The sequence below is a fragment of the Neodiprion pinetum genome, chromosome 1 (assembly GCF_021155775.2).
Source record: "Neodiprion pinetum isolate iyNeoPine1 chromosome 1, iyNeoPine1.2, whole genome shotgun sequence".
NCBI lineage: Eukaryota > Metazoa > Arthropoda > Insecta > Hymenoptera > Diprionidae > Neodiprion > Neodiprion pinetum.
In genome coordinates, this window is record NC_060232.1 from 38,294,494 (window position 1) to 38,313,359 (window position 18,866).

The 18,866-nt window shown below is 44.3% G+C and overlaps 3 protein-coding genes across 7 annotated transcripts in view; all 3 read right to left on the minus strand.

Annotated features, from left to right (window-relative positions):
- Window positions 1-483: 483 nt before the first annotated feature.
- Window positions 484-2,196, minus strand: LOC124224853 (tubulin monoglutamylase TTLL4). The gene has a single exon (XM_046637054.1). It carries the CDS (start codon window positions 2,194-2,196, stop codon window positions 484-486), a length of 1,713 nt encoding a protein of 570 aa, XP_046493010.1.
- A 2,487-nt stretch (window positions 2,197-4,683) lies between these two features.
- Window positions 4,684-18,866, minus strand: part of LOC124210655 (tubulin monoglutamylase TTLL4-like) — a 101,497-nt gene continuing 87,314 nt past the window's right edge. For 4 of the 5 annotated variants that reach the window (XM_069137958.1, XM_069137992.1, XM_069138019.1 and 1 more), the window contains 2 exons: window positions 7,526-7,723; window positions 4,684-6,451 (listed from right to left, as the gene is read on the minus strand). In XM_069137958.1, the coding sequence (XP_068994059.1) occupies window positions 4,723-6,429 (1,707 nt within the window). In that variant the 5' untranslated portion in view covers window positions 6,430-6,451; window positions 7,526-7,723 and the 3' untranslated portion in view covers window positions 4,684-4,722. Of the gene's footprint in view, window positions 6,452-7,525; window positions 7,724-16,339; window positions 16,364-18,866 lie in introns of those variants that run through there. The other variant, XM_069138033.1, reaches the window with a different exon arrangement.
- LOC124210658 (enhancer of split mbeta protein) lies at window positions 10,729-12,107 on the minus strand. The gene has a single exon (XM_046608850.2). It carries the CDS (start codon window positions 11,758-11,760, stop codon window positions 11,155-11,157), a length of 606 nt encoding a protein of 201 aa, XP_046464806.1. The 5' UTR covers window positions 11,761-12,107; the 3' UTR covers window positions 10,729-11,154.

An 18,866-nucleotide genomic window follows, 5' to 3' on the forward strand; every position in this document is an offset into this window, starting at 1 on the left:
TAAACTTCTCTGAATAGCCACTGGCGCTTTCTTGTCAGAACTTGTACACGTGTGAAAGTAATATATTTGAGAGATGTGTATTGTGGCACGTGTGTTACCGATAAATACATGCGTGCGATCATTTGCACAGAGTTTCTCACACAAAATACACGCCCGCTGAGTTATTACACCTCATGAATTATGCATCCGCGATAACTTCTATCTCGCTCCCACCGCTCGATAAAATACGAGGCATGTGGAATAGTAGTTGATAACTGGTTTGTTGCTCGCTTCAACAAACTCACAAGATATGCACTCCATGGTCAAGTCCGGAGCGTGTTATGCAGCAGCGATAAGGTGTCGCAACAATAACGCAGTATGTTTGCATTTACGTAGGGTGATTCGACATTTATTCATCTACAAACTTCATCTTACATCGGTTGAATAATTGTGCGTCGGAAAACTTTGCTTGCACAAACGGAGAGCTACGCGGATGATTTCACTTCACAGTACACTCTGCAATTCTGCCTGATTCTTCAAGTCACCCAGATGACGTTTTTCCCTGCACAATTTCTGTAGCCTCGACAATCCCTCCGCTTTGTTGGGCCAGTAAGTTTCTTCCCAGGCGTCAAGGAGCTTGTTGTAATACCTCAGCTTGTCGAAGAACTTATGATACCTGTGCGAGCTTCTCGTTGGAAATATCTTCTCGAAGCCACCAACCTGGGTCGCCTCATCCTCGTACCTGATCAGCCGCCTAACGTCATCTGGCGTCAGGGTGGCGAGAATCGACTCGAGGTAATCCTGTCTGACTTCAACCACAGCGAATTTCTCATGTTTGTCATTCTCCTCCTGAGTGAGAGTCGTCGCGTAAAGACGATGATCATGGCAAATCGGGGACTGACCGTACCTCTCGGTCAGTAACTTGACCTCTGCGTCCGGAATGGTGTCCGGTATCTGGAATCCAACGATGTTCAGAACGTCTCTGGCCAGCTCGCCCTTCACTATGGAACACAAGGGGGTGTCGGGGTCCATCGATGGGTAGTTGTTAACCTCGAGAAGCCAGGGCCTGAGGTTCTCATCTAGCATGACATCGAAGCCGAGAAGCTGGAAGGCGTTGTAGGGTGATGGAAGGGCGGCGTTGGAGCTCCGAACGATCACCGACTCCGCGGATACGATGGTCTTGACAACGATGTCCTTGATCTTCTCCCAGAGTCTGGGTACGTCGACGCGTTGTCTGCTGGCCAAGTGAGCCCAGAGACTGTTGAGGGACCACATGTTGCCCTTACACTTGTCGATGCTGTCGTTGGGTCTGAAGGTGGGGCTGGACTTGTTGACCGAGGTATTTGTGAGGTGCATGAACCTGTCGTAAAGGTGGTGGACGTCGTCGACGTACTTGGCCGTCGCGAACCGAACCAACCCTTCGGAGTAGAGGTAGACCAGAAGGGGGTCGACGCTGGTGATAAGGGCGTAAAGTCGTATGTCGAATTTCACGCCATAGATGAGCCGCGGCGGCCTTACGTACCGCTGAACGACCAAGGGGCAGCGCTTCGAGATGTCGGACCACCTCGAGACGACGCGAATCCCGTTCCCAGCGCACCCGGACGGCGGTTTGGTGATCCAGATCCCTCCGTTACGTTCGAAGAACTTTTGAAATCGTCTCTTGTCCTCGGGAAAAACGTACGTAGTCGGGGTGAAGTTGAACTCCGATTTACCGAACCGCTGCATCATCCTGCTCAGGTTTTTCCACAGTCTATCCTTCCGGCAGATTTCAATAGTTCCCGGGAAGTGATTCACCTTCTGAAATGTCTTCAACGCCTTGATCTGCATTACCGGCAGAGGCGCGCCCCAGCTTCCCATCCATTTTTCGCTCTTTCTTATCACGTTGAAACCCGAGTTTGTCACCGTTCTGCGGACCATTTGCGGCATGAAACGAAGCGCGCACCGCCACTGCATGTGATTCGTTATTTCAGCCGGCAGTCCATACAGCATCTTCACGCTGTACAAGTGGAATATCACGTAAGGTGGCACGTGGGCGAAGAGGCTCTTTCGCATCGGTAACTTCCAGCTTTTATCACCGTCGCCGTCCAGCTTGATCAGCTTCTTCGGTTGACTCGGTATCAAGTCCACCAGTTCGATGTACGCGTACCTTGCATCGTCCCCCACGCCTCCCCAATCTTTCAACTTTCCGCCTTCGGTTTCGGTCGAGATTGATTTCATCTCTGTCAAATTGCACGGAAAATATACACTGTTGTATCTATTAACGCCTAGAAATTCATGATTAATGACCTTGTGCTTTACTTTAATTTTGGTTACAGAGAATTTAGAACTATTTATAACATGCCGAAAAATTTTTTTGTAAAGAGCTTCGCTCCTCGGACGGATGATCCGTATCCACGAAAGTGAACTTGTCCACTCATCGTAGTCAATTTTTTTTTTTTTCAACTGACACGTAACAACGCGCTTAACTTCTCGCGACTTTTATCGATAAACCGAAATATCCAAGCATACACGACGGTCTAATAGTGCAAAACAGATCGTCAGTACATCGGTAATTATTCTAATTTATGCATGAATAGCATTAACGATGTCGTGTGCTTTTACTCCGGTGTATACATACAAGTCTGACTGGTCCAATAGAGATTTCGTCTCATTCTGGAGAATAGGAATGAATAATTCCTCGACACGACGTGTCACGAGCTAAACCGAAGGTTTCGACTACCTCGGCAGGGAATGGAAGAGATAAGAATTAATCTGGAGGGCGAATGACGTGCCTCGTCATAACTCGGAGACTGTGCATAACGAGTTTCGAGTAAGTTGCATCAGTCCGTACGATCGAGTTGGACGGAGAATTTTCGAAAGAGTTTACCAAGCAGCGCGATGTTTATCGTTTGTCTATTATACCCGGACAGCGGACTCGTTTGATCCGGTACCCATGCACCTTATACCCGGTCGTTCAGCATCATCAACACCAAAGTGACCGGTCGGTTGAACAAAACCAGCTGGCCGTGTACAGGCGGCAGAGATTTTCCGCTTCATTCCCAAATTGGAATGAATATCGCCCGATGAATAGAACCCATTAAAGGCTCGACTGAACATCAACGTCTACTCAATGCTTCGCTCACACGTGTGAACCGCCGTGCAAGTCATGTCAATGCCTCGTGCAGTATTGGCATCACTTATCGTTCTCGGTAAATAACTGTTATTACCGACACCGCTTACTTTATCCGAATTTATTTATAGTGTTGAAAAAATGTCCACAATTTACTGTGGTATAATTATCCACCTACCTGGAACTGGCTCGGGGTTTTCGCTTACCTGCACGTAAATAGGTTCCGCATGTATGCGGTATTTACCAATATTGAGACAATCATTGATCCACCACGAGAAGTATCAACCCTTCTGCTACCGAGCGGTGTGGCCGAAAACTTATTAACTGATACGCGCTATGCGTCAAACCAGTTACAGAAAGTCCGATGAACTCGTTTTCGGGATAAGGTTGCAGCGTCCGGCTTCTTTTTCTTATAATTTAAGCGGACGGAATAATCTCAGGCTCGTTTACACGGTATATGGGTAAACACCCTGAGAATTATCTCACGTACCGTGCAATTGAAGATTTTTTCCTTATTTTACAGACAATTAAAATTGTATCTTCCGATTGTCCAGGGTTAACTATTTTCTTGTGAAGCGTAACAATGGGGAAAAATAAACATCAGATTTGCTTGCATGAGAAAAAACGAAATGCACCGATAATAGATAAGATTTGATTAGCACGTTGCGTACCGATTGCTAGTAAATGAGATTTACTGGTATTACAGCATAATATGGATGTAACGGGTTTTATGGAGTATTTTATTTCGTAAAACTAATAATCGCCTTTACTTAGAAATATGTTCAATTATGTTTCTTAAGGCACATCGTTGTTTTAAAAATAATTTCACCATGTCACGTAACACCGTATACGTGTATGTGCATTCGCACATTATACGTATATTAGGGTGGTCCTTATTTCGGAGTCGAAAAAATTTTCATTGGAACACCCCCCAGACCTTTTTCAAATCATTAAAAAAAAAAAAACTATGTAAAGTCTGAAGCCTCTACGTCAACTGGAACACGTGCCTTAAGGTCTGTCTGAAAGTTTAAAATTTAAAATTTATGTAGTTTTTATAACCAGTTATTTCGTTTGGCAGGTGTTCCATTTGACATAGAGACTTGAAATTTTGAACAAATTTTTTTTTGAATGATTTGGAACAGATCGGGAGGAGCAAATTTTTCCGACACCCAAATGAAGACCGCCGTAATGTATATACAAGTATTGTAATTCCGTATAATGTGTGACACGATAAGTCTATAATGGACGATGATTAAACATGAAAAATAGAAAAAATGTAAGTATTAAAAAAAGAGGGAGAGAGTCAGAGAGAGAAAGAGAAATAGTCATAAGACATAGCACAATGAGGCAGCGGGATAAACTAATTCGTTTCTACAACATTCAGATAAAAATTTGACACGTCTCTATATCGAGGTGGCAGTCGAATTGTTACGAAGTTATAAAAATTGGCAGTCAAGTTGTTACGAAGTTATAAAAATTGGCAGTCAAGTTGTTACGAAGTTATAAAAATTGGCACTCAAGTTGTTACCAAGTTATAAAAATTAGGAGTCATGCACCAACGACGAATAGTCGTCCCCCCCCCCCCCCCCCTCCTCTCTTCGATAATTGCGTTTGCCTAACTATCTATCGTCTATCTAAACTACCGCTTTTGCCGGTTGAGTCAAATGGTACTTCGCCAAGCACAAGTTTTGAAGCCTGGTGATGCCCTCGGTCCTGTTATCTGCGTACTTTGTCTCCCATGCGTCGAAGAGCTTGTTGTAGTACCTCGGAACTTCGAAGTATTGGAGGTACTCGTGGCTGGTCTTGGTCGGAAAGATCTTCTCGAAGGACTCGAGCTGGGTAAGTTCGTCCTCGTATACGATCAGGTTTCTTACGTCGTCGGGTGTGAGGTCCTCGATTATGTCCTGAAGGTACCTCTCCCGCTTGTGCTGGTTGGAGAACAGGTTGTGCTTCGTCTTCTCCGCGTTATCGAGACTGACGTGGTGGACCCTCAAGTCCTGGCGAACAGGATCGAGGTTGTGCCGTTTGGCGAACTCCTCGAGAATAGCGGGAGGCATCGGGACCGGCGGAAGTTGGAAGCCAACGATGTTGAACACGGTCCTGATCATCGGCGCCTTGACGGCGACGTCCAGCGGTGACGAGGACTGGAGCGAGGGCGAGATGTTGACCTCGAGAAGCCAAGGCTTGAGGTGTTCGTCGAGGAGGATGTCGACTCCGAAGAGCTCGTAGCAGGTGTACCTCGAGGCGACGTTACCCCAGGTGAGCGAGTCGATCGAGGCCTCGGCCGAGACCATCGTCTTAACGACGATGTCCTTCATCGCTACCCAGAGTCGATCCACGTCGACGTTCTTCTTTTCCCTGAGGTACGACCAGAGAGTTTTTAGGGTCCACTTGTGCCCGGTGCACGAGTCAGCGCTATCGTTGCTTGTGTAGCTGGCGCTGGCCTTGTTGATGCTGTAGTTGGTCAGGTGCATGAACCGGTTGCTCAGACAGTTCAAGTCCTCGACGTACTTCTCGGAGGCGAAACGGACCAAGCCGTCCGGATAGATGTAGAGCCTGAGGGGGTTGAAGCTGGTCACAAGGACGTAGAGCCTGAGGTCGAACTTCGCGCCGTCGATGAGCATCGGCTTCGAGAGGTATTGCTGGACGATGACGGCCTTCTTTTTCGGGATCTGGCACCAGCGATGAACGACGCGAATTCCGGTACCGCGGGCGGACGCTGGGGGCTTGATGATCCACTTCTCGCGTCCGGCGGCCTTCTCCCAGACCTGTTTGAAGCACCTGAGTTCCTGCGGGAGAACGAAGGTCCTGGGAACGAATCCGAACTCCTTCTTACCGTACTTGACAATCATCCTGCTAAGGTTCCGCCACAGTCGGTCCTTACGCCCGAGCTGATAGGTCCCGGGAAAGTGGTTTACCTTCTGGGACTCGCGGACCGACTTGAAGTTCAGGCTCTTCATGTGCTTTCCCCAGAGCCCGCACCATTCCGGCGATTGATGCACCATACGGTACCCCGAGTTCGTCACCGTTCGCCGGACCAGCAGCGGTGTTATCGGACTCATTCGCCACTTCAGGTGCCTACCAATTGCACTCGGCAGTGTCGGTCCCCTCGCATCAAGAGGCTGGAAGACCACGTAGGGTGCCACGTGGGCGAAGAGGCTGCGTCTCAAAGGGGTTCTGATCGTCTCGTCGCCGCTGGGCCCAGCTTCACCTACCAGCGGTTGCGGTTGCTGCGACAAATTCTCCTCGTCTTTGGAACGCTCCGAATCCTCGACGACCCCATGTCCGACCGCTTTACCGCCGGATCCGGTTCCGTTGTCTTCGCATGCTATCGCTTTCATCTTTCCCGCACCACCGACTCGCCTGAAACACCGCGGAGACAGTGATTTTATTCCCGGTCTCATTTTGCCAGCAAATTGAAGCTGATGCCGATGGCATCTCATCAGCACGCTCGATAATCCCCTCGATAAATTCAGACTCTCCCTGGACTTGAACGTCCTCGACATGTTCGCCAATCGTCGATTCTCCGCTGCACCCGAACCTCGAAACGTCAGTGTCAGTTTCTCAAAATGTCAAATTCAAATTCAAAGTTGTTATCTGGTTACATACGATGCTCGATTGTTTGGTCGGTTTATTATATCCTCGAATTGATTCGGTGCTAAAAACTATTGTTATGGTTTTCACCGCGATTGACGTCGATAAATATTCACGAGTGAGATTATAGGTAAGTATAGATTCGTTTGCACAAGATTTTTTTTTTCTCCGACGTAACAAATCAGCGTCAACTAATCGACGAATCTCTTGAGTCTACGATTTCTATTTATCAAATCGCACGATAAAACCGCAGAGTTTATGCGTTGAGTTAATTACGTTTTTACTCCTAATAAAGGAAATAGAAAGAAACATTAAAAACTGACGAATAAATAAATAGATAAGAGAAAAATTAACGTACAGATTTTTTCTCCTGGGTGGCGGAGCGGAGACAAATTTACAATATTGTCCATAAAAGCGAAGAACCGCGGGTGAAGGAACGGAATACCAAGAGGCCAATTAAAAACCCATAAGGAGATTTTAAAATAAAGTAGCTACGTATATGGCTCATGGGGGGAACGAGAAGAAGCGGGTAGCGGGTCCGACGAAATTCATCGACGTGTGCATAAATTCCCACGAGGTCCAGCGTGCAGCTATTACACATACACATAAACGGGCTCCGCTCCATGTGGCAATATAAAAATTTATTACTTCATTAAGGAATTGAAAGGTTCTGTTGCGGCGTCGAAACTCTTTACTGGACCAACACTTAAGAGGATAATAATTCAATTTCAACCGGAAGTTCGAACTCGCTATACGTATGAAGATACTTTTCAGAGCGTAGGTTATATAATTATTATTATACCGGCGACAAGATTTTTTTTATATTTAAAAAATTTACCTTACCTCGTCGATGCCGTCTACTGCTCTTTTTTTAATTCTTCTTCTTCTTCTCCTTCTTCTTCTTTTTCTTCTTCTTCTCCTTCTTCTGTGTGCTTCCGTTGCACTTTGTCTTTGTAGAATTTTGTTTTCCCCTCGTAGTATTTTTAGTCGATCGAAGAATCCCAACCGTCAAATCCTCGAATGATGAAACGATACGATTATCTGTAAACGAGAAAATAAACAGTGATCAGACTTCGGTCTACAGTTTTTTTTTCTTCTCCGTTTATCGTGACGTGTCCGATAAAAAAATTTCTTAAATTAAATATATCGTGTCGCGACGATATCGGATGATAAGATAAAAAAAAACGCACGGTAAATTTCAGTGTCACGAGTTTAACGAGACGAGAAATTGACGAATGATAAATCGCGGCACGTGCCCTTGTATTAAGTACACTGTACGTACATTACATACTACACGTGTTATTCTATACTTATCGCATGGGTGTAAATTCTTTTGATTAATACGTGCGATTGCAACAAAATACGTTCGGTCTATACATAGAAATGCGAATCACGATTCCACTTCAGGTTGGCTGATTACGTGTCCGTGATGAAAAAATTTTAAAAAAATCTCAAACACCGCTGACCACACAAAGTGCCGAATGAAGAACAAGCGATACGAACAAAAATATATTTATTAAACCACTTTATCGTATACATACAAGTTTACCAGATTTTTGATAATCATCTAGCAATAAATTTCAGATTCAATCACAAGACGCCACGCGGTTTTTGCTCCCTGCGTAATCTGCTTTTGGGACGTAAATTGTGACGTCGCCGTGACGTATATAACTAGAGCCCGGACCGGAAATAGATAATACTATGACGCGAGTATAACTGTTGCTATTAATAAAATTTGCGGTTTTTAAACGAAGAGAGTTCCAAACATTGAGAACTTCATTTCTCGCTATGACGAAACGACCTTTTACAAATTTTTTTTACAAGCAAATAATTCTACCCGTATAACAATTTTGGCGTAAAAGTTTGAAAAAGCGGCGAGTTCTAAAACGAATAATAAAACTTGATACGATACGTGAGAGATAAAACGAACGGCGAAGTGAGATGCTTATATTTGACCCAAGTTCTTCAGAACCTATAAATACCTGATGCATAAAACGAAACCGGTCGAGATGTGAAAATACTCGTATTTCGTTAAAATTGGTGCTACGTATAAAGTCGCACTTTGATAGTTGAACTGCACGTATAACAAGTGTAACATTAGCCCGAGCTTACAGCGTCGTTTAAAAAAACCTGGATCATGTCTAGGTGTAAAAACGAACCGACCTGTTCTTCAAGCTATGATCCGGTACTTTATACCGGGATCTGAAATACAGAGGCATCGAGGAACCGTGTGACGATTATAAAAAACGAGATCAAACGTTTACAGTTTTTGCTTAGCACCCGTACAAAGGCGTCAGCACCTATCGGAATCCGCTGGATCGTTATAGATCTTTGGAAATCAATTATCGAGTGAATCGACGATGCGCGTCGGTCAGTTAGAAGCGATTGTTCCTGACGATTGTTTCAATTTTAAGTTACAGGTATATCGACCTGCTGTTACGATCAATTTTCGCCTGTCAAAAGTCACCCGGAGCACATCGACGATACTCTCCTACAATCGGCTTTGTCCTGACGTCGACGATCAGGACCAGAGGAAGCATGGCAGCATCTATCATCTCGGTGAAAAACTCGGTACAAAGGAATCGAATGCCGGGGATTTAATGAAACCTCGAACGAGCCGCGGCACCGTTCGCCGTACGCGTTACATTATTGTACGCGTATCGTAATTAGAACGGTTTTTTACCCTCCCCCCTTTTCACCTCTTCACAACCACGCCCCAAACATTTTTTCACTTTCTTCTTACGCCGCATGTTTCAGCCATCGCACCTTCGTTTTGTATACACCGTACAGATTGACACGGTTTTTTGTCACTCAACGACGTTACAGATTATCTGGAATTTCAATACACCACATGTAGCAATATATTGTACCGAAAAATCTGATCAACGTAAAGAAATTGTCACCTGCTCTATACCGATGATCGAAAATTCTAATTGAACTGGTTTTTTTCCTTCCCTCTCTTCCCCTCCCCCCCACCCCTTCTCTTTTCTTCCTTTTCAGCTTTTTTTTTTTGTAACCAGTCCCGAATCACTCGCCTCGTATTAATTAAATCGACGCCGTCTTCGTTCCTTTTTCTTGTATGCATGTACGACGATGAAAATTAAATTGAATTTTTTTACGCGTTGTTATTGCAGATTTATTGTAGGTATGAAATTTAGCTGCACATAGATCGTTGTTTTACCATATAATAAATAACTTATCATTCAAGTCGGAGAAAATTTTTCTGGTGGTAAGAAAAAGGAGAAAATTGGTAGAATATACGGGGTACTCGTAATATTATACAGGACGAGGAAATATTTCGAGCAGTAAAGTACACACGGTATAAAATTTGTGTTTGAAAATTTATTATTTTTAAAATCAATTCATTCCGTTTACGGTTTCATATTGGTTCGATTAGTTTTTTTTTTTTTCCGTTTTTTTTCTTAATCTCAAATATTCAAATATTATTCAACGGTTGTTGTTAACGGCTAAATACTCTTAAGCATGTAACAAGTTAATATCTATTCTATCAATCTCACATGTGCTTAATTATCATATTTGTTGTTTTTTCCTCTTTTGTCAATTCTTTGTTATAAAAATGATTATCATTATCATTATCATCATCATCACCATTACACATTACGAGAAACGTACAGTAATCTCAGGTACAAAAAAAACCCTATCACAGATACATCATTAAAGCTTCATCACCTATATATATATATACTATGTATAAACTATTATACACATATCGTATCATATGTATCGATCAATCTATATTATACCTATTGTCACAAAAGAATCAACTAAACAAAAAAAAAAAACAAGAAACAAAAAAACAGAAATTATACAAATAAGAAAAGTGAAGAAAGAAAGACATTATTTCATTTGCAAAAAAGATAAGAAGACAACATAATAATAAACCTATGTAACTAATATATGTTCTAGTGGATAACAATAAAGAACCGATCCTTAAATCCGATCGCTGCGAGAAATGCTGTGTGTGTGTGTGTGTGTGTGTATGTGTGTGTGTGTGTGTGTGTGTGTGTGTGTGTGTGTGTACATAGTTAGAAATTACAACATTTGGAAGACGCGTAGATTCGTCGTTTCAGCTTATTATTCAACAAAATATATTCAAGTTATATTATATTATATTATATATATATATATATATATGTATATAAATATTAATATCATATATGCGTATCAGTTCAAACAGCTCTTTTCCTCTCCGTCTATCTCCCTGTACAGTTAACAATTAAAATTTAACCCCTAATTTCGCTGTTTGGCGTATAAAATTTAGAGAATAGAAAAGAGGAGTGAAGAAAAATAATAATAAAAACTAAAACCTAGTTCGAGAACAAAGCAAAACAAAAAAAAAAAACAACGTCCTTATACAAAATTCTAAAAATTCCCGAACTTCCCCTCCGCACTTTCACAGTTTCAATTAAATCGACGCTCCCAACTCCTCGGCTTCTTCCCATTCGAGTCCCCTACCAGGGTCGCCAAACGGGCAAACTCGACGACGTCGACGACTCGGATGACTCGCCGGATGAACTCGCTACGCTGACGGGACTCTGGGGCGGCGTGTAAGTGTTCTGAGGCACGGGGTTGGCCTGGGGGGCGGTGGCGGCGACGGCGGTGGAAGGCGTCGGAACGGGGGTGGGCTGCTCGAGTCTCCTAAGACACCCGCCGAGGTGTCGCATAAGCTGAGCGCCGGCTGCGGGATGGACGGAGGCGGCGACGGGGGTGGAGAGAAAGGTCGAGACCTCCTGGGCGCACTGCGTGAACCCCTCTCTGAAACGATCGGCGTAGCTGGTCTCGGGTGTGAGGGTGAGACGGCGCGCGGCTCGCAGGGTGTGGAGGTGCCTAACCGTCAGTTCGAGGATGTCGGCCTTCTCCAGCTTCGCGACGTTCTCACCTTCGGCCTGGAGCGCGGTGACCATGAGGTCCTTCAGTTCGTCGAGGCAACGGTTTATCCGCGCCCTGCGCTTCCGTTCCAGCATCGGCTTCATCACCTTCCGATACTGATAAGTCCGCGACACCGGTTCCTCGTACTCCATACCGCCAACGGGCGTGTAGCTCGTGTGCGGTGCCATGATTATTCTCCTTTTTATCTCCGCTCGAAAAAACGATATAAACACTTTCAACTCAAACACTTGTTTCCAGATTATTAATAACAACTCTCACTTCGGTCGTTTAGATTTACGGTACGTGAACTCTTTTACCGACGCACGAATGAAATCTGAACGACGATTTTCACGCTGTTTATATACAAATACATATATATATATATGTATATATACGTATATTCATATATTTACAAAGTGATATCGATATCGACGATAAACGGTTTCTATGTCAGTATCGTCTTTCCAAGACCCCTTCTCCTTATGTCTCTACCAGGTCACTTGAGCGTTGCGTAAGACGCGTTAGCTTCGGAGTGCCGAGCTGATCTGTTCGGTGTCGAGCGAGGTCGGGGGTATTTATAGAGTGCCCCCCCCTCCCCCTCCCCCCTCCCCACCGCCATCGGACGTCGGAAACCGACCAGCAGCCGGAGCGCGTATCGTGGGAAGCTCTCGGGCCTCGGCGTTCCCACAGCTCGGAGAGGGCGAAGGCAGCAGCAGGAGGACCGCTGCTGCGCACGAGGGGAGCGCGAAGCAGCGCCGTGGGTTGGGTTAGTATTTCGAGCAGCACACCTGCAGCCCTCAGTCTCACGAACAAGTGGAGCGAGCTACGCGTTGCGCGGTGAGCGCAGGAAAACAGCGCGGGTCGCAGGGGGAAGGACGCGCTCAGCGCACACGCCAAGCAGCGCGCGCGACCAGCACGCGGAGGCCTCGCGCCGCGCCGCGCCGCCGCGGCCTATGTTTCGCCCACTTGTTGGATCGCGGGAACGCGCCGCGTCGCTTTGCGCGCACACGCAGACAACGAACACGCACACACGCGCGCGCGCGCGCGCAAATAGCTGGCTCATGACAGTCGCTGCGATGCGAATCGCGCGCGTCGAGGTGACCCATTGCTTACCTATGTTACAGGTACGCACTCCGCGAGCAGACCAATGGTACACCTGATCCGGTTTGGTTCGTTAAGCCGAGATAGAGGATTTCTCCCGAGCTTGCGCAGCGAGAAAAACAAGGACCGCTTCGAACGTCGATTGAGATCGAATTAAGTCTCTGGAATAATCGATCTTCTTAAAGTTTGTAATCGATTGTTCGTCGTTTTCCGTAACAACGTTACGATTACAATCCTGATTGTCGGTCCATTTATGGATCTCCCTGCGTGTTTAGAAATCAATACTATTTCTGTACACCGATCGTCCATTTTTCGAAACTTTTCTTTTGCAACTGCACGGTAAATCTTTATTAATTTCTTCTTCTTTGATCAGCTGGGTATTCGGAACAGAAAATTTCCATGCTATCGCGAAGGAGATTTGATATCTGTCAATTGGTTGAGGGGAAGGGTGAGTCGGAATTTAGCTTGTTGAATGTACAGGCAAACGGTAGGTATCATACGTCGAGGTAGATATGATATTATTCCAGAGTACGCAACTATGCATGTACGTATACGCATGTGTATGTATGTATGTACCGCACGTTCAACAAGTGTCCGAATGTCCTCAGTTCGCTCACCGTACGACTGTAATAAATCGTGCAGGCGTTAAGACGCGTATGCGTAAATTTCCACGTTTCGAATGCGCATGTAAAATGATCGATGAATCGTGTGAAGACAGTGCGTGAGATAAACAAATATTCAATTATCGGTTACGTACGTACGATAACATTGGCAAAATAAAACTACCCAAAGTAAAAAAACAATAAAAAAAAAAAAAACTTGAATAATTTTTATTACTTACACCCGATCAATTTCCACCCCACTCGTCAGTGAGAAGTGAGAGCAAAACTACAATACGCACGAGGAAAAATGTTCCAATTAAGTAGATTCCCGCGGTGGAAATTGATAAGTCGAAAGGAAACAGAGGTTGGGATAGCCGGTGGTGATTTACGAGGGGCATTTTGGGTCTGTGAGCCGCGGCGCAACCGCACATCAGGAGTCCGGCACGAACCCCTGCGCTTCGCGCTAACGACCCTTCGGCCCCTAATTAACCGGAAGTCTAGCCGGCTTATCGGTTGGGGTGAAAAAAGTTAGCGATACACCGCGCAGCCGCATGAACGTACATTATACATTAATTTTTTTTCCACAAGTATTTTTTTCGTTCTTAAAACCTTTTAACCTCCTTCGCCCCCCTCCCCCACCACCACTTTTTTCCTCCCCCTCTATCTCTCTCTCTCTTTTTTCGACTTTCTCCGCACCCCCTGGAGCTCGTGAGAAGATTCAGTTTTTTCATCCCCCTCCTACGCATTGCATGGCATATATATACCTACCCAGGAGACGTTAGTTTTTACTTCTCGTAGCTTATCACTTGGATAGGCAACGGTTCTGGACGCAGTGTCACCCGCATGAGGCGTGAATGACGTCGACAAGTTGAGATAATTATATATAGGTATAGGAATACGCGTAGTGCGTCAATGTTCCACTGACTGAAAATCTATTTTTAAATCAATTATACGACTCTTCGATTTTGTTTGTTACTCCGTTTTTCATACGTTAACCTCACAATTGTTCCAATTTCTCGTCCTTTTTTTTTTCGTCCGCTTTCTATTTTCTTTTTTTTCTCATACGACGACGTGTAGGTACGTTTATTTTCGAGCACACACGTGGGGAGTGAATAAAAATGAAACTGACGCCGAGAAAAAAAAAAAAAAAAAAAAAAAAGAGTAAAAATTGAAAAATTGTTCGACTGCAAAGCGAAATTTACGATCGGCACGTATCTACACGGGCCGCGTGCGTGCGATATATTTCAGCGTGACAGCTACACTAGTTTCACACACGTTCGACTTACGTAGAAGCAACCTGAATAATATATACATATCTGTACAACCCGAGGCGAACGTTCTATTTATCGATAGAAATAATAAATGTTTCGTGAAAAAATACGAGCCGACAAATGTCGCTGGTCAGAAGCTTACGAGTCTGGTTTTTCATAATTAGGAGCATAGCAGTCGTATGACAGTTTGTGTAAAACCGCGTCGACTCGTTACGCAAAGTTTGGCAAACCTCCGCGAATTCCACCTAGTATAACAAATTCTTTCGTAAATTTAAAGTTTCGCGTTGTCTCAGGTTAGGTTAGGGTTGCTTGGTTTTCCCTCAGATACCAGACGCGCGAATAGTTATTAATAAACAGTGGCCTAGGTTCGTTGTACGCCTAGGTCGCGATTCGAGATTATCAACTCGATCTTCCGCCGAAAGAAAACCGCCATTCATGCTTCTCAACAGTCTCAAACAGCCGTGTTGAATTTTAGCTACACGAAACCTGTTTCAATTCTTTGTGTTCAGACTCATTCCATACAATATCAAATCTGATTCTGTTAATGAAATGGAAACTTTTCAGCCTACATTGCGTGAATATCGAAGCTGTGAGGTCGCAAAGATTATTCAAGTTCCCGTATTTCAAGATCGAAATCCAACATGGCGACCAAATTTTCACGTTTCGTATACCTATACTGTTCTATATTTTGTGTTATAAACGGTTAAACAGTTTGATCTCATTGATTGATTACCTGAGCCGGATGTTCGGCTCGAGTTACAACGTTCAGGCGGACTGCGCGGGATGAAATATAGAGTGAGAGAGAAATAAAGAAAGAGAGAGAGGGAGAGAGAGAGAGAGAGAGAGAGAGAGATGAAGAGGGGACGAGGTTAGGTTAGGGTAAGGCTGCTGCTGCTGCGGGATCGGAATTGTACTCAGTGATTCGGCCACTTGAATCGATTTAATAAACTATTAGGATGACGGACTCGGGCGGGTCGGTAATTATATCAGCTTCCATACCGACCGGGATGCACCGGAAATAGCTCTCCCTGCGAATCGGGACTTCCCCTGCTCCCTTCCACACCGACCCCCTGCCGAGATTATTATACTATGTATATATACGCTGGAATTGAATGAAAAAGTATCACCAATTTCCGGCTCAAACTGCGCTGAAGATTCGTTTTGGCCTTCCGCTTTTATTCGCTTATATATGAATAAAGCGTTATTACATCAACGTTCCTTCCGTGTAAGGAATTCTTTGGGATAAATTCATAAAGGAAATGCACGGATGAGTACAGAAAGAAACCGATCATCAAAATACACGAAAAAATCGGTTGTTTAAAACGATTAAAAAATCGAAAATCGTACGAGGCCAATACACTGAATAAAAGATATGCATCTAGTGATTTTTCAAATCTACGAAATGATTCAGTGTTATTTGACTGGACAAATCCTCGGTTTGCTCAAAGAAATTGTCTGTTACTTTCTGAAAAGCGGTATCTAAATAATTTTTCCTAATCCATCAGTTTCGTTGATTCCGTTAAATTATTGCGCGCGCTGTAAATTGTTTGGCACGATTGTGTAAAAGAATGTCATAAAATCACTAAAACAATATTCAACTTGTTTAAACTATATCTTACAAATTTTTACACAGAAATAATATTTCTTTGACACGGATCAAATTTCACCACGTCAAATGTAGAACTGAATTTTTTCATAGAATCAAAGAATCGAATTATTTTAATGTATAATCAGACCATTTCGAGATCGGTTCTGTGAGAATGAGACTGATTTTGAGACATGAAAACACTCACCCCGTGATGTTTTTTACTTCGTAAATTCCCGAAAATCCGGTCGATACAATATTTCCTTTCCTTTTTATTTTGCAGAGTAAAAAAATTGGCAGCTTCAAATCTGGGTCAGTAAAATTTTTTTTACATACATGCGGTACAAAACGACTAAAACGAATAAAGAGTGCTGGATGCTTGAAACAGTAGCGCCAGTTTTCTTTCGACCACCTCGCAACTCTGATACTTCGGTCCAAACTAATCCGGAACACAACAAAGCTCGGAGTCCTAGGTTGTTAAATATCTAAGAACAAAAATTCCAGCGTTCTGGCCGCCGATGTGGTTCTTGGCTCGTGCTAGATATCCAAGTCCTCGATCCAACGCTCGGTTATTCCGGCCAGCTGCAGTGCACCTCAAGCTGGTGAATACGAACTCTAAATTTCGTGGGAAAATAGCGATGCGTGCACGGAGTGCGAGTCCGAACCGAAACCCCATGCAGGCCCCCATTGAGTCGATCGTTACACCGTGCTGGGCCTATTCCTGGCCCAGCCTGGACTACTCCGGGGTATAAAACTAGATACAAGACGACGTCTTGGAGGAGCAGAGGGCCCAACATCGCCACGAAATACCCTGAAGATTCCATTGTCACGTACACGTGCGACAAACTTTTTGTAATCCAACAATATACGTGTGTCTATAAGCCTCGTCGCGAGATGGAATTCCGTACGACGCGTGTCCTTTTTCGAGGAGAGAACGAATCGAGGGATTAACGAGAGGGAGAAACTGCGAAAACGCAACGATTGCCGAATTTAAAAAATAAGCTCTTCTTCGCAGTCTACGTGAAACGTTGGCTCCGGATTGATGAAAAATTTTCCACCGCCAAATTGATCACGTGTCATATTATGCAAAATCTACTCGAGGATTGGGTTTTGGAAAATTTTTTGTACAAATAATCCTTTCGATTACTTTTCTTGCATTGAATAATCTGTTTCTACAATATTTATGTTCTGTGATAATATGTAGATGATAATATAGCTACCTCAGTCTTAATTTTGTAGAAAGTATTTTTTCATAAGATTTTCTTACTACCAATCTGGAATACGAAGAAAAATGTTTTCCAATCACTGCTCGTTGGTTTCTGTTTTACTTATAAATTTTTTCGATTATCAATGATGTAAGGATTTTTTCCCTGGTTCGAGAAGCAAGATCATACGTTCTTTTTCTCTCAATATGTTTCAATTCAAAGCCCCGAAAACTCGGCTTACTAAAAAAAATGATGGAAAATTCCAAGCCCTGGAGGAGAAGAAATAGCAACTTGGCGAATCGTGTCAGGTTGAAAAAAGGTGGACAGTTTAATTTGGTGTCGGGTATTTGTAAGCCCCGAACCGTCGGAGTGTTTTATTCAACCCTTGTCGCTTTTCACCCCTGCAGCATAAGCCGATCTCCGTCCAGCGCGTTGCTCAAGCTGCTCCGTTAAACGCGTATCAGAGATTCCTCCGGTTTTCCCCCCGCATTGAAAGTCGCCCGTCCGGCTCTTTGAGAGGAAGCGAGCATGGCAGCAACCCCCGGAATCTTTTAACACCCTGATGCCCCGCTCTCCTGGAGCAGCTTGCGCAGCCTGCTGCAGCCTTTGGCGTGGCTGCAGGCAATACGAGTGGGCCGATATCGGGCCTCCTTCTCACTCGGGCGCCGGAAAAGTTCACCGTCTTTTTCTAAGGGAGGCCTGTCGTCGCGCTGCTGAGGCACAGGTGGTGCGGGCCGTGGGAAACCTCCGCGCCGCATCTTCCCGAGGGTGCAGAGCAAATCGCTCAGCCCCCGAGAAACCACCCCCTCCGATCCACGCGTCTATGGACGTAAAGCCGGCCGGTTATTTTAGATTTTACCGTTTTCGAACGGCCGCAACGGTGATCGCCTGAATTGGGCCTCGGGCCCGTTCGAAACACCCTCAGGCCTCCGGTTTAACCCCCGTAACCCCATGGAGTGTGGCTTTCGCGTGCAGCTTCGGTCCCTCGGACCCCGAAATCGAAATAATTAGGACCCAAAAGTCATAAATTCACTACACTGAGAAACATTTCATTTGTTACAGTAACTAGAAAAATTCAGTGAAACAGGTATCGTTGAAAAAACTGTTCGAATATCTTTGGAATTACGAAAAACGAGGTACGCCTAAACACTTTGCGCTATCGTCGATCCTTTTTTGGTTATTGCAACGCAAAATCAGTTTCTGAGGTTTACTCTACTTTTTTAGTTAAACAAGGCTGTAACATCAATTTATTCTTGCGCAAGCATCAAATTTTCGCAACAGTTGCGAGAAAATATAGCAACAGTGATCGTAATGAGAAAGAACAGTAACGGATACCAGACTTTCCGGTAACAGCTAGAAAAGTAATTTTCATTTTCTACCTAGAACTATATTTTTCGATTGTGGTAAGAAATGAAAATAGTCAAGGACTGAGCGGTGAGTGGGACTAAAAATTTTTCTAAGTGTAGGATAAACCGAAAATTCGCTTCATTGAAGGAAACTTGTTCAACTAGGCTTAATGATACATAATTA

Coding starts and splice junctions, on each gene's coding strand:
- LOC124224853 (XM_046637054.1), bottom strand. CDS start 2,196: ATGAAATCAATCTCGACCGAAACCGAAGGCGGAAAGTTGAAAGATTGG.
- LOC124210658 (XM_046608850.2), bottom strand. CDS start 11,760: ATGGCACCGCACACGAGCTACACGCCCGTTGGCGGTATGGAGTACGAG.